Genomic DNA, 13,829 nt, shown 5'->3' on the forward strand with positions numbered 1-13,829 from the left:
TGGGAAGGGGAAATTCAAAGTCCGATGTCACTGAATGGCACTGACTCGATTGGGAAGGGGAAATTCAATAGTCCGATGTCACTGAATGGCACTGACTCGATTGGGAAATTCAATAGTCCGATGTCACTGAATGGCACTGACTCGATTGGGAAATTCAATAGTCCGATGTCACTGAATGGCACTGACTCGATTGGGAAATTCAATAGTCCGATGTCACTGAATGGCACTGACTCGATTGGGAAGGGGAAATTCAATAGTCCGATGTCACTGAATGGCACTGACTCGATTAGGAAGGGGAAATTCAATAGTCCGATGTCACTGAATGGCACTGACTCGATTAGGAAGGGGAAATTCAATAGTCCGATGTCACTGAATGGCACTGACTCGATTGGGAAGGGGAAATTCAATAGTCCGATGTCACTGAATGGCACTGACTCGATTGGGAAGGGGAAATTCAATAGTCCGATGTCACTGAATGGCACTGACTCGATTAGGAAGGGGAAATTCAATAGTCCGATGTCACTGAATGGCACTGACTCGATTGGGAAATTCAATAGTTATTCTGTCAAATCAATTGACTAACTGATCTACTTACTAGACGACAGCTTTGACTACCTTGAGGAGTGAAATGTTGACCTACTGAGGGGGAATGAGTGTTCAACCATCCCAATGGACACACACTGGTTGACTCAACGTTGTTTCCACGTCATTACGTTGAACCAATTTGGAATAGACGTTGAATTGATGTCTGTGCCTAGTGGAAAGGATGTGTCCCAAATGGCATACTATTCCATATTTAGTGCATTATTTTTGACTAGGCCCCATAGGGCTCTGGTTAAAAATAGTGCACTATATAGGAAGTAGGGTGCCATTTGGCACAGAGATAGGTCTGATAGTAGAGTTCCAACTTTAGCTTTCTCATCAATTGCAGGTAATATGTATGTCTTTGCAATAGACTTTTGCAACAAGTACACATATATCTAAATGTATTCATTCTATGTAATCTGTCCTATCATATTCTAATTCTTATTTTTTCAATCCAGCATCAATGTAAAATCTATTGTATTAAGGCTTTTAACTCAACCAAAAACAGTTGTGTTGTCCAGTATCATTTCAGCCCTGTATGTCCTTCCTCTCCTCTTCGTTCTGGGGTAACTCCTTTGGGGCCCTCCAGGGGCCCTGTTTGTGTCATTTCCCTCTATCTGATTTCTGCAAAATGGGTAGTAGTGGGAAGTTGCCTCTAGATGCTGATCGTGGATCAGTTGTATATTTTCCCCACTAATGGTAAAGGTTAGGATTGTGTGAGGACAAGCTGATCCTAGATCTGTCCCCAGCTTCAATATGTCTCAGTATATTTAACATGTATACTACCACTCTAGAGACACAAAATTAAGTATTTTTAAATGTAAATATTTGTGATGTTTTTTCCAAAAATGTAAAAGCAATTAAAACATTGCCTTTCTTCATGTGTAGTTGACTCCGATAAAGAGAATATCAAAGGCTTCATCCCAAATGGCACCCTATTCCCTATAAAGTGCACGACTTCTGACCAGAGCCTTATGGGCCTTAATATGGAATAGGGTGCTATTTGGGATGCAAACTTTGTGTGAGACAATGTAGTTCCTCATGTTGCTACCTGACATTAAGAGGCAGGGTTTTCAGCCAATATGGTTATTGATGGAGAGAGAGAGCTGATGCTCATAACTTTGAATATTGAGTCACATTCCAGATGATTCCCCGTATAGTGACATCTATCCTCTCTGATCCTATGGAAACACATGAAGCTGTTCAACTCTTCTTTCTTGAAACATTCAACTATCAGAGGGGTGGGTAGCCTCAGAGGCCCAGGCTTCTCACCTTATCGTCCAGTCAACAAGATGAGATTTGGAAGGATGCCACATGAGACTAGAGGAGCGGAACTCAGTAAGATGTACAACAACATTTATCATCAACAAAAACAAGTAGGCAACCAAGAGAAGTCTGTTTTAAAGTTGCATTTATTCATCCTCAAATCAAGAAGAAAAAGCACATTAAATCTCAGCCATGGTTTCATTTGTACAGTATTTCACACACTTAAAAACAACAGCACATTCACTCTTCAAACAGAGCTTTCCTTTTATGTCACCAATGAATGCTTCAAAACAGGTAAACAAAACACCACCACCCCCTCCCATCCACAGCTTCAGCACCCCTCCCATCCACAGCTTCAGCACCCCTCCCATCCAGCTTCAGCACCCCTCCCATCCACAGCAGCACCCTCCCATCCACAGCTTCAGCACCCCTCCCATCCACAGCACCCCTCCCATCCACAGCTTCAGCACCCTCCCATCCACAGCTTCACCACCCCTCCCATCCACAGCTTCAGCACCCCTCCCATCCACAGCTTCAGCACCCCTCCCATCCACAGCTTCAGCACCCCTCCCATCCACAGCTTCTGGTTGAGAATTCAGTCGAGGGATACATCCAAAATGGCACCCTATTCTCTATGTTATACACTACTCTTGACCAAAACCCTACGGGCCCTGGTCAAAAGTAGTGCACTACATAGGGAGTAGGGAGCCATTTGGGACGCAGTCAATGTAGGGTATAAATAGGCTGCCATTATGGAAGCAGCCTAGTAGAGGAGGAAGAGGAGGAGGAGGAGGAAAAGAGTAGGAGAGGAGGAAGTAGAAAGGAGTGGAAGAGGAGGAAGAGAAGAGAAGGAGAGGAGGAGGAAAAGAGGAGGAGAGGAGGAAAAGAGAGGAGGAGGAAGAGGAGGTAATACTGGAGGCTTCTCCATCCATCTGGTGGACTGATGCTATTCTAGGAGGGATTGGATCATCAGTGTTAGGGTAAAAGCCAGTATCGAACTAATCCCCCAAACACACACACACACACCTGTGTGTTTCCTGTGTATGTGTGTGTGTGGTATACACAGACCAGAGAGTTATTCTGTACAGCAGCAGCATGTAGACTTGTAGTGAGTGGATGAGTGTCATAGTAACAGACTACCTGCTGTTCAGATGATTGACAGCAGTTGAACAGTACAAAACCAGAAGAATACTAATATTAAAACATATGATAATGACACTAATATTAAAAAGGCAAAGGATGAATCCTCAGTTGAAACACTTAGACATGACAGTGTGATGGTTTGGTAAAAGAGAGATACAGGAAGAGAAAGGTAGGAAGGATTGATGGGTGGATGGGTGTTAATCAGGGCTTCAGGTAAACGTGTCCTTTAGATCTCCTGGTATGATGAAACAGGAAGTGTGTATTCCTCTTCACTGTCCCTGTGAACAAATAGAACACACACGTTAGCACACACCAACACACTTAAACGGGACTGACCCCATGCAGACTTTCCGCACCTCATCCACTCACGCCCACAGATATACACTCATCCACACTCACACTGATATACACTCATCCACACTCACAGATATACACTCATCCACACACACATGCGCACGCACGCACACACGCAGGGTAGCCTAGTAGTTAGAGCGTTGGACTAATAACCGGAAGGTTGCAAGTTCGAATCCCCGAGCTGACAAAGTACAAATCTGTCGTTCTGCCCCTGAACAGGCAGTTAACCCACTGTTATTGAAAATAAGAATTTGTTCTTAACTGACTTGCCTCTAAAAAAAAATATATATACATCCATAATTGCCTTGTTCAGGGGCAGAACGACAGATTTTCACCTTGTCGGCTCGGGGGATCCAATCTTGCAACCTTACAGTTAACTAGTCCAACGCAATAACGACCTGCCTCTCTCTCATTGCACTCCACAAGGAGACTGCCTGTTACGCGAATGCAGTAAGCCAAGGTAAGTTGCTAGCTAGCATTAAATTTATCTAATAAAAAACAATCAATCATAATCACTAGTTAACTACACATGGTTGATGATATTACTAGATATTATCTAGCGTGTCCTGCGTTGCATATAATCTGACTGAGCAAACAAGCATACAAGTATCTACAGTAATTTCCGGACTATAAGCCGCTACTTTTTTCCCACGCGTTGAACCTCGCGGTTTATACAATGACACGGTTAATTTATGGATTTTTCCCTCTTTCACAAGATTCATGCCGCCAAAAAACTGAGCACCGTCACATAATGTGACGTAAATCGAGCGCGCTCAAACTTCCCATCATTCTGATTACAGTAGTCATTTTGTCACCCTCATCATGGCAAAGAAACGGAGAAATGCATATGATGCAGCTTTCAAGTTGAAGGCGATCGATCTGGCTGTTGGAAAAGGAAATAGAGCTGCTGACAGCGTGGAGCATTGTCAAAAAATCCACTATCATCAACGGGTTTGGAACGGCTGGACTGCTGCGTGTTGAAGAGGGCAGCGATCCAACATCGGATGAAGCAATTCTGAGGCTATTCAACTCCGACACCGAAGGAGATGACTTCAGTGGTTTCAGTGCACAGGAGGAGGAAGATAGTGACCAATGACTTTCTTGGTAGACTACTGTTTCATTTTTGTTACAAGCCTTGTTTCGTTAAAGCCTATTTATTTTTGTTACAAGCCGTGTTTCGTTTAAAGGCTGTGTAAAGTTAATTTGTTTCAATGTACCGGTAGGCACTTGCAGCTTATAGACATGTGCGGCTTATTTATGTACAAAATACATATTTTTTAATAATTCAGTGGGTGCGGTTTATATTCAGGTGCGCTTAATAGTCCAGTAATTACGGTAAGTATCTGACTGAGCGGTGGTAGGCAGAAGCAGTAAACATTCATTCAAACAGCACTTTCGTGAGTTTTGCCAGCAGCTCTTCGTTGTGTGTCAAGCATTGCGCTGTTTATGACTTCAAGCCTATCAACTCCAGAGATGAGGCTGGTGTAACCGAAGTGAAATGGCTAGCTAGTTAGCGTGCGCTAATAGTGTTTCAAACGTCACTTGCTCTGAGCCTTGGGGTGGTTGTTCCCCTTGCTCCGCATGGGTAACGCTGCTTCGATGGTGGCTGTTGTCGTTGTGTTGCTGGTTCGAGCCCAGGGAGGAGCGAGGAGAGGGACGGAAGCTATACTGTTACACTGGCAATACTAAAGTGGCTATAAGAACATCCAATAGTCAAAGGTTAATGAAATACAAATGGTATAGAGGGAAATAGTCCTAAAATTCCTATAATAACTACAACCTAAAACTTCTTACCTGGGAATATTGAAGACTCATGTTAAAAGGAACCACCAACTTTCATATGTTCTCATGTTCTGAGCAAGGATCTGAAACCTTAGCTTTTTACATGGCACATATTGCACTTTTACTTTCTTCTCCAACACTTTGTTTTTGCATTATTTAAACCAAATTGAACATGTTTCATTATTTACTTGAGGCTAAATTGATTTTATTGATGTATTATATTAAGTTAATATAAGTGTTCATTCAGTATTGTTGTAATTGTCATTATTACAACAACAAAAAAATGGTCAGATTCTCTCAATCACTCCTTAGCCCCTTCCATCTTCTCTCCATCACTCCTTACCACCTTCCATCTTCTCTCCATCACTCCTTAGCCCCTTCCATCTTCTCTCCATCACTCATTAGCCCCTTCCATCTTCTCTCCACTCCAGCCCCTTCCATCTTCTCTCCATCCTTAGCCCCTTCCATCTTCTCTCCATCACTCCTTAGCCCCTTCCATCTTCTCTCCATCACTCCTTACCACCTTCCATCTTCTCTCCATCACTCCTTACCACCTTCCATCTTCTCTCCATCACTCCTTACCACCTTCCATCTTTTCTCCATCACTCCTTAGCCCCTTCCATCTTCTCTCCATCACTCCTTAGCCCCTTCCATCTTCTCTCCATCACTCCTTAGCCCCTTCCATCTTCTCTCCATCACTCCTTCCATCTTCTCTCCATCACTCCTTAGCCCCTTCCATCTTCTCTCCATCACTCCTTACCACCTTCCATCACTCCTTAGCCCCTTCCATCTTCTCTCCATCACTCCTTACCACCTTCCATCTTCTCTCCATCACTCCTTAGCCCCTTCCATCTTCTCTCCATCACTCCTTAGCCCCTTACATCTTCTCTCCATCACTCCTTACCACCTTCCATCTTCCATCTTCTCTCCATCACTCCTTACCACCTTCCATCTTCTCTCCATCACTCCTTACCACCTTCCATCTTCTCTCCATCACTCCTTACCACCTTCCATCTTTTCTCCATCACTCCTTAGCCCGTTCCATCTTCTCTCCATCACTCCTTAGCACCTTCCATCTTCTCTCCATCACTCCTTTCCACCTTCCATCTTCTCTCCTCCTTACCACCTTCCATCTTTTCTCCATCACTCCTTAGCCCCTTCCATCTTCTCTCCATCATCTCCATACCACCTTCCATCTTCTCTCCATCACTCCTTACCACCTTCCATCTTTTCTCCATCACTCCTTAGTCCCTTCCATCTTCTCTCCATCACTCCTTAGTCCCTTCCATCTTCTCTCCATCACTCCTTCCATCTTCTCTCCATCACTCCTTAGCCCCTTCCATCTTCTCTCCATCACTCCTTAGCCCCTTCCATCTTCTCTCCATCACTCCTTCCCCCTTCCTTCTCTCCATCACTCCTTAGCCCCTTCCATCTTCTCTCCATCACTCCTTAGCCCCTTCCATCTTCTCTCCATCACTCCTTACCACCTTCCATCTTCTCTCCATCACTCCTTAGCCCCTACCATCTTCTCTCCATCACTCCTTAGCCCCTTCCATCTTCTCTCCATCACTCCTTAGCCCCTTCCATCTTCTCTCCATCACTCCTTAGCCCCTTCCATCTTCTCTCCATCACTCCTTACCACCTTCCATCTTCTCTCCATCACTCCTTACCACCTTCCATCTTCTCTCCATCACTCCTTACCACCTTCCATCACTCCTTACCACCTTCCATCTTTTCTCCATCACTCCTTAGCCCCTTCCATCTTCTCTCCATCACTCCTTAGCCCCTTCCATCTTCTCTCCATCACTCCTTAGCCCCTTCCATCTTCTCTCCATCACTCCTTAGCCCCTTCCATCTTCTCTCCATCACTCCTTAGCCCCTTCCATCTTCTCTCCATCACTCCTTAGCCCCTTCCATCTTCTCTCCATCACTCCTTAGCCCCTTCCATCTTCTCTCCATCACTCCTTAGCCCCTTCCATCTTCTCTCCATCACTCCTTAGCACCTTCCATCTTCTCTCCCTTCTTTCTGCCAAACATACATCCTTTTTTCTTCCTGACTTTCTTTCCTCTCCTTCTTCATTTAGTCCTTGCTTCCCTGATACACACTCTCTCTTTCCTGGCAGATCTATAATTAGCTGATAGATCAGTCTGCAGAGGGTTGAGGCCTCCTATGTGACCTAATAGGGCTGCATCTCAATAGTCTACAGTAGAGCTTGGACGATAAACCCCAAATTACCAACACTGACATTTCTAACTGATACCCAAGCAATTTTCCCCCTAGACTGTTTTCAGATAAATGGACAGAGAGGAGAGATGGAGAGGAAAGAGAGGTGGAGAGGAAAGAGATGGAGGTGAAAGAGAGATGTAGAGGAAAGAGAGGTGTAGATAGGAAAGAGAGGTGTAGAGAGGAAAGAGGTGGAGAGGAAAGAGAGATGGAGAGGAAAGAGAGATGGAGAGGAAAGAGAGGTGTAGAGAGGAAAGAGAGGTGGAGGAAAGAGAGGTGTAGAGGAAAGAGAGGTGTAGAGGAAAGAGAGGTGTAGAGGAAAGAGGTGGACAGGAAAGAGAGATGGAGGTGAAAGAGAGATGGAAAGAGGATGGAAGGAAAGAGATGGAGAGGAAAGAGAGGTGGAGAGGAAAGAGAGGTGGAGAGGAAAGAGGTGGAGAGGAAAGAGAGTGTGGAGAGGAAAAGGTGGAAAGAAAGAGGTGTAGAGAGGAAAGAGAGGTGGAGAGGAAAGAGAGGAGGAAAGAGAGATGGAGAGGAAAGAGAGGTGTAGAGAGAGGAAGAGAGGTGGAGAGGAAAGAGAGATGGAGAGGAAAGAAAGAAAGAGATGGAGAGGAAAGAGAGATGGAGAGGAAAGAGAGATGGAGGGAGGAAAGAGAGGTGGAGAGAGGAAAAGAGAGGTGGAGATGGAGGAAAAAGAGGTGGAGGGGAAAGAGAGATGGAGAGGAAAGAGAGATGGAGAGGAAAGAGAGGTGGAGAGGAAAGAGAGATGGAGAGGAAAGAGAGATGGAGAGGAAAGAGAGATGGAGAGGAAAGAGGTGGAGAGGAAAGAGATGGAGAGGAAAGAGAGATGGAGGGGAAAGAGAGGTGGAGAGGAAAGAGAGATGGAGAGGAAAGAAAGAGATGGAGAGGAAAGAGAGATGGAGAGGAAAGAGAGATGGAGAGGAAAGAGAGGTGTAGAGGAAAGAGAGATGGAGAGGAAAGAGAGATGGAGAGGAAAGAGAGATGGAGAGGAAAGAGGCGGAGAGGAAAGAGATGGAGAGGAAAGAGAGATGGAGGTGAAAGAGAGGTGGAGAGGAAAGAGAGATGGAGGTCAGGGACAGGAAAGACAGGTGGAGGTGAAAGAGAGATGGAGGTGAAAGAGAGATGGAGGTGAAAGAGAGATCAGGGTGAAAGAGAGATGGATGAGGTGAAAAGAAGGTGGAGGTGAAAGAGGTGGAGGTGGGTTGGAGGAATAAGAGAGGTCGTGGAGGTGAAAGAGAGGTGGAGGTGAAAGAGCGTGGACAGGAAGGAGAGGTCGAGGTGAAAGAGGTCGAGTTGAAAGAGGTGGAGAGGAAGGAGAGGTAGAGATGAAAGAGGTGGACAGGAAGGAGAGGTGGAGATGAAGGAGAGGTAGACAGGAAGGAGAGGTAGACAAAGGAGAGGTAGACAGGAAGGAGAGGTAGACAAGAAGGAAAGGAAGGAGAGGTGGACAGGAAGGAGAGGTGGACAGGAAGGAGAGGTGGACAGGAAGGAGAGGTGGACAGGAAGGAGAGGTAGACAGGAAAGAGGTAGACAGGAAGGAGAGGTAGACAGGAAGGAGAGGTGGACAGGAAAAGGTAGACAGGAAAGAGGTAGACAGGAAAAGAGGTAGACAGGAAAGAGAGGGGGATGATGGAGAGGTGGAGATGATGGAGAGGTGGAGGAAGGATGAAATGGACAGGAAGGAGATGGAGATAAAGGAGATGGACAGGAAGGAGAGTTGGACAGGAAGGAGAGATGGACAGGAAGGATGTGGACAGGAAGGAAAAGGAAGGAAAAGTGGAGATGAAGGAGAGGTGGAGGTGACAAGGAGAGGAAGCCTCTTTCACCGTAACCATTAGATATTAGTGATTAGGTCAGCCTGCTGCTGTGTCCTGAGCACCATACTGCTCCCAGAGCATTGTTCATCCATTATTCAGACTCCCTCAGGCACCACGGCAACCCACAATCCAATTAGACCAGCAGGTGTGTGTGTCTCAGAGTGACAGCACAGACTGCCTGTTACCAACTATAACTGTACTCAGCTGCAGAACATCTAACCCAGTTTCCACTACCAAGTCTCAGATCATGTAAAGCTTGCTTTACTCCATAGCGTCAAAACTATATTAAAACTAGATTTCTCCTTCATCCATAGCTCTGTATTAAACATTTTGAGAGTGGTTACATTTCTCCAGCCGCATCCCTCAACTGTTAACCAAAACAAGTGTCAGGGTGACGGCTTGTTGTTTTCTAATCCCAGATTGCCCGTTTAAACCAGTTTCACTTCAAGGAAACCATGGCATTTCCTCTAAGTCCTGTAACATAGCTGTTAAACCACAGAGCACTGACCCATAATGCTGCCCAGCTGTAGGTTGATCAGGTTATGGTCTCCTTAGAGACCTGGGGCCGGGACCCCCGGGGCAGTAGGTATCGACCCCGGGCAGTAGGTATCGACCCCCCGGGGCGGTAGGTATCGTCCCCCCCCGGGGCAGTAGGTATCGACCCCCGGGCGGTAGGTATCGACCCCCCGGGGGTAGCTATCGACCCCCCGGGGCAGTAGGTATCGACCCCCCCGGGCGGTAGGTATCGACCCTCCGGGGCAGTAGGTATCGACATCCCCCCCTCGACCCCGGGGCAGTAGTATCGACCCCCCGGGGCAGTAGTATCGACCCCCCGGGCGGTAGGTATCGACCCTCCGGGCGGTAGGTATCGACCCTCGGGCGGTAGGGACCCTCCGGGGTAGGTATCGACCCTCCGGGGCGGTAGGTATCGACCCTCCGGGGCGGTAGGTATCGACCCTCCGGGGCAGTAGGTATCGACCCTCCGGGGCAGTAGGTATCGACCCTCCGGGGCCGTAGGTATCGACCCTCCGGGGCCGTAGGTATCAACGTTCTCAGAGTAGGCGTGGTGCTATAGGGTCAGTTCCCCTCTACAGGCAATCTAAAGGCGTCCACATACATAGGTTGGGTTTGCTCCTAGCAGAACTCCGCTAGGCCAAGTGAACATCTGTTCTTGCATACTCCCTTAAAATACCTTCGCTTTAAAAACAAGAAAAGCATCAATATTACCGTTTGTCCCTCTTGAGACACTGTAGCAGCAAGTACACACACTGTAGCACTGTAGCAGCAAGTACACTTCCTCAAAATAGTCGGAATTAAGATTAAATTAATTACAGATTTCTTAGTTGACGTTTTTGCAGAGGTCTCAGTCGCGCAATTTTACATCTAAGATACAGTATTTCTCAAGTGAACAAAATGTGCATGAAAACTAGTTGCCTGTCATCGAATGACAACAAACACTTAATTGAAGAATCCGCACTGCTGACCAATCACCGACGAAGGATCGTAGACTTCAGCTACAGAAGAAAAAACGCTGTGTGCTCAAACAGATGGAAAAAGGCTGCAGAACACCAAAACTAACCAAAATGATACGACATGTAGTCACAATATATGCAGGAACTGTTTCAACTGGGAAGCATATGGTAAGCCTTATTCCCTGTGATCTAAAAGGCTAAACTGATCCTAGATCAGCACTCCTACTCTGAGACACTTTGTGGATACAGCCCCTGGTAAAGCCAGGGAGAGACCGCAGCTGCTGCCAGCGTGACTCAGGACTGACTTGGCAGTTCCTCTAACTTAAATAGTATGTGTGCGTGTGTGTGTGGAGAGAGTGCGTGCGTTAGTGTGCACATGCCAAAAAGTAATGTAGTAAATATGGACTGAGGTGCCATTTTGGACGAAACCCATGTGACTGGCCATCACCATATTGGCGTAGTCCAACTCTTACCTCACTTCCTCTTCTTTGAGCCTGCGTGCTGCCTGCTTTGACTGTTTAATCTGCAAGTCCAGTCTGTGCAGGAAGTCTTGAGCCGACAGCTCTTCCGGCTGGGGCCGTTTATAACTACTACTGTCCTTATCCCCAGGGGCCAGAGGTGACGAGGGGTCCTCCTCAGTGTCCCTGTCCTGCCCCACACAAAGGGGGTTGAAGTCCTGGTCCTGGGGATCTCCGTCGGGGGACTCTAGAGACAGGCCGTTGAAGGGAGAGGTCTTCTCTGAGACCACAGGGATGTTGAGGGTGTTACGCAGGAAGATACAGTCATTACTGAACATCTTGTTAGTCCTCTTGATCTGCTCCATCTGGAATCATATGTGTGACATAACAGTAATAACACATTAATAACATGGTATAACAAAACAATAACAGTACTAATAACAGGTTAACAAAACAATAACATCAGTACTAATAACTGCAGTCACAAAGCAGCCATAACATAAATAGCAATACTAACAAGATTGTAATAACACAAGACAGTAACAACAGTATCAATACTGATAGAAATGTAGGTAGTAACACATGTTGTTATTGGGTGAGAGATGAGCAATGTACTCAGATCTTCAGGAAGACAGACATTCCTAGAAGCCCCCAGGGCTGGGAGGGGCTACTCCAGTCCTGGAGGGACACAGTGTGTGCAAGCGTCTGTTTCACCACAACACTGACACACCAGATGAAAGGAAAGCCAGCACACTGTGCTCCTTCAGGACTGGAGTAGTCCACAGTGGTCATCAGTGACAGTGAGCTTCAGAGATGGAAAAGAGGAATGCCAAACACTGCATGTGGCTGAAGTTGCTCACACAAGATCACATGAACCTTTGTGTAGCCAACATTCTGTTATGAGTCATGATGACCATGTTGTTAATGCAACAATGTAACAGTAACAATGTAGCTAATGTGGAGCAGGGACGCTCAGGCCTTGAATGGGATGAAATCTGATACTGAAGTTTCTGGTTCGAAGCCTGCCCAGTCCGTCCGTTGCATTCAGGTATCATGAGAGTAAGTAATAAATGTTTGGATCTAAGAATAATTTAATCGTGTAGGAGATCTATGCTAGGTTAATCTTGCAAGCCCTGGTTTTATTATACACGCGACCATGATATGACAGCGTAGCAAATAGGTGGTCCCAAAAAATGCTCGCATGCATGACAGTTGATCAAAACAAATGCGCGGTGAATGAGATTTCACATTTTAATATCCACAACCATAACACACAAGACATTCACACAAGACGTGTGTGTGTGCCGGTAATAATAACCTTACCGTTACTTCGTATTTGAGGGCTATGCCCTGCAAAGTGTCGCTGTCTGTGACCCGATGCTCTATGTATTTCTCGCCGAGAGAAGCCGCGACGCTAGCCGTACTCCCGTAAGAGCGGATCTTGGTTCGGGCCAGACTCTGAGACAGTTCACTGTCGGACTCTGAACCGGACCGGGACCGGGGAAAGATGGGCTGTCCGATACCAAACCTCGCTCCACCATCCCTCATCGGCAGGACAGGCGAGTACTCCGCCATCTTCTCTCGGTAGCTGCTTGTTGGTTCGTGATGCGCCGACTGCACTCAGCTAACCTGGGCTAGGAGGTAGCCAAGTGGCTGGCTAGCTTAATCAGTCAGGCTGCGGGAAGATTGCCATTTCTAGTTTGGTGACACATGTCGATCCTGTGTGAATGTGGCATATTTCAGGTCAGGCAAAACCGAGCCGTTCGCTGTTTGATGCAACAGACAGACAGTCGTGACTTTACTTACGTCGCAGACGTAAAAACAACAACGTGAAACGCTCCGTGTGAATTTGGGGCAATGCAATTGGATACGCACTCCAGCGTGTCTTTTCCGCTCCAAGCTTGTGACGTCACCAGTGTCATTCAGAGCACAGTTCTGGCATACTGCCAGCTAGGGCCCAACAATGCAGATGTTGTTTTACAGTAGGCCTATCTGATAAAAAATAATGTCAGCCCACTTTAAAAATATATGTTCACACCAAACCATTGTGAAATAGAGTGAATATGTACTTTATTGTCGATTTGATTAGAATAGCATCCCATGGATGGAGAGCAATTTTGGGGTTAAGTGCCTTGCTCAAGGACACAACAGTGGTTTGTGGGCCCACCTACCAGCCTGGGGCTGTTGATATTGCCTGGTCATCCTTCATGGTAAGTTTCATGTCCCTGTGAGCTGTGTGTCTGTGGAATGTAACAACGACCAGAGGGGGGAGGGGGGACGTAGAGGTAGGGAGAAATCATCTTCATGTGGAAAGAACATTCAACAACCCACGTCACCAATGTGATTCCTTGTGAGTGTGTGTAATTATTTCACTTTTGTTTATTCATTTCACTTGCTTTGACAATGTAAACATGTTTTCCATGCCAAAAAAGCCTCTTCAATTGAATTGACTATTAACTATTACAACACTGTAAATAGCTGTAATATTTGAAATGTGTCTATTCTTTTGAAACTTGTGAGAGAGAGAGAGAGAGAGAGAGAGAGAGAGAGAGAGAGAGAGAGAGAGAGAGAGACAGAGAGAGACAGAGAGAGAGGACAAACCCAGTGACCACCACAAGTTTTACATATCAAATTCTTATTGACTGGATTTTTAAGAAGAACTTAAGATGTGCTATCTTGTTTTTGTACTTTTTCCATCAATAGAGAT

General features: G+C 46.1%; 1 protein-coding gene across 1 annotated transcript; it reads right to left on the reverse strand.

The window, feature by feature from the left end:
* Nucleotides 1-2,352: 2,352 nt before the first annotated feature.
* On the reverse strand, nucleotides 2,353-12,935 carry lysmd2 (LysM, putative peptidoglycan-binding, domain containing 2). Its single transcript, XM_042317634.1, has 3 exons — nucleotides 12,446-12,935; nucleotides 11,138-11,487; nucleotides 2,353-3,272 (listed from the first exon to the last, which is right to left on the reverse strand). Exons 1-3 carry the CDS (start codon nucleotides 12,695-12,697, stop codon nucleotides 3,221-3,223), a joined length of 654 nt encoding a protein of 217 aa, XP_042173568.1. The 5' UTR covers nucleotides 12,698-12,935; the 3' UTR covers nucleotides 2,353-3,220.
* Between the last annotated feature and the right edge of the window lie 894 nt (nucleotides 12,936-13,829).

The sequence above is a fragment of the Oncorhynchus tshawytscha genome, unplaced genomic scaffold (genome assembly GCF_018296145.1).
Source record: "Oncorhynchus tshawytscha isolate Ot180627B unplaced genomic scaffold, Otsh_v2.0 Un_contig_3158_pilon_pilon, whole genome shotgun sequence".
In the NCBI taxonomy this organism is placed as follows: domain Eukaryota; kingdom Metazoa; phylum Chordata; class Actinopteri; order Salmoniformes; family Salmonidae; genus Oncorhynchus; species Oncorhynchus tshawytscha.

What these genes read in the sequence shown, in the direction of transcription:
- lysmd2 (XM_042317634.1), bottom strand. Translation starts at nt 12,697, where the DNA reads ATGGCGGAGTACTCGCCTGTCCTGCCGATGAGGGATGGTGGAGCGAGG. An exon ending in CCCTCAAATACGAAGTAACG is followed by an intron (nt 11,488 to 12,445) that starts GTAAGGTTATTA and finishes ATATGATTCCAG; the next exon opens with ATGGAGCAGATCAAGAGGAC. An exon ending in CTCAAAGAAGAGGAAGTGAG is followed by an intron (nt 3,273 to 11,137) that starts GTAAGAGTTGGA and finishes ATTTGTTCACAG; the next exon opens with GGACAGTGAAGAGGAATACA.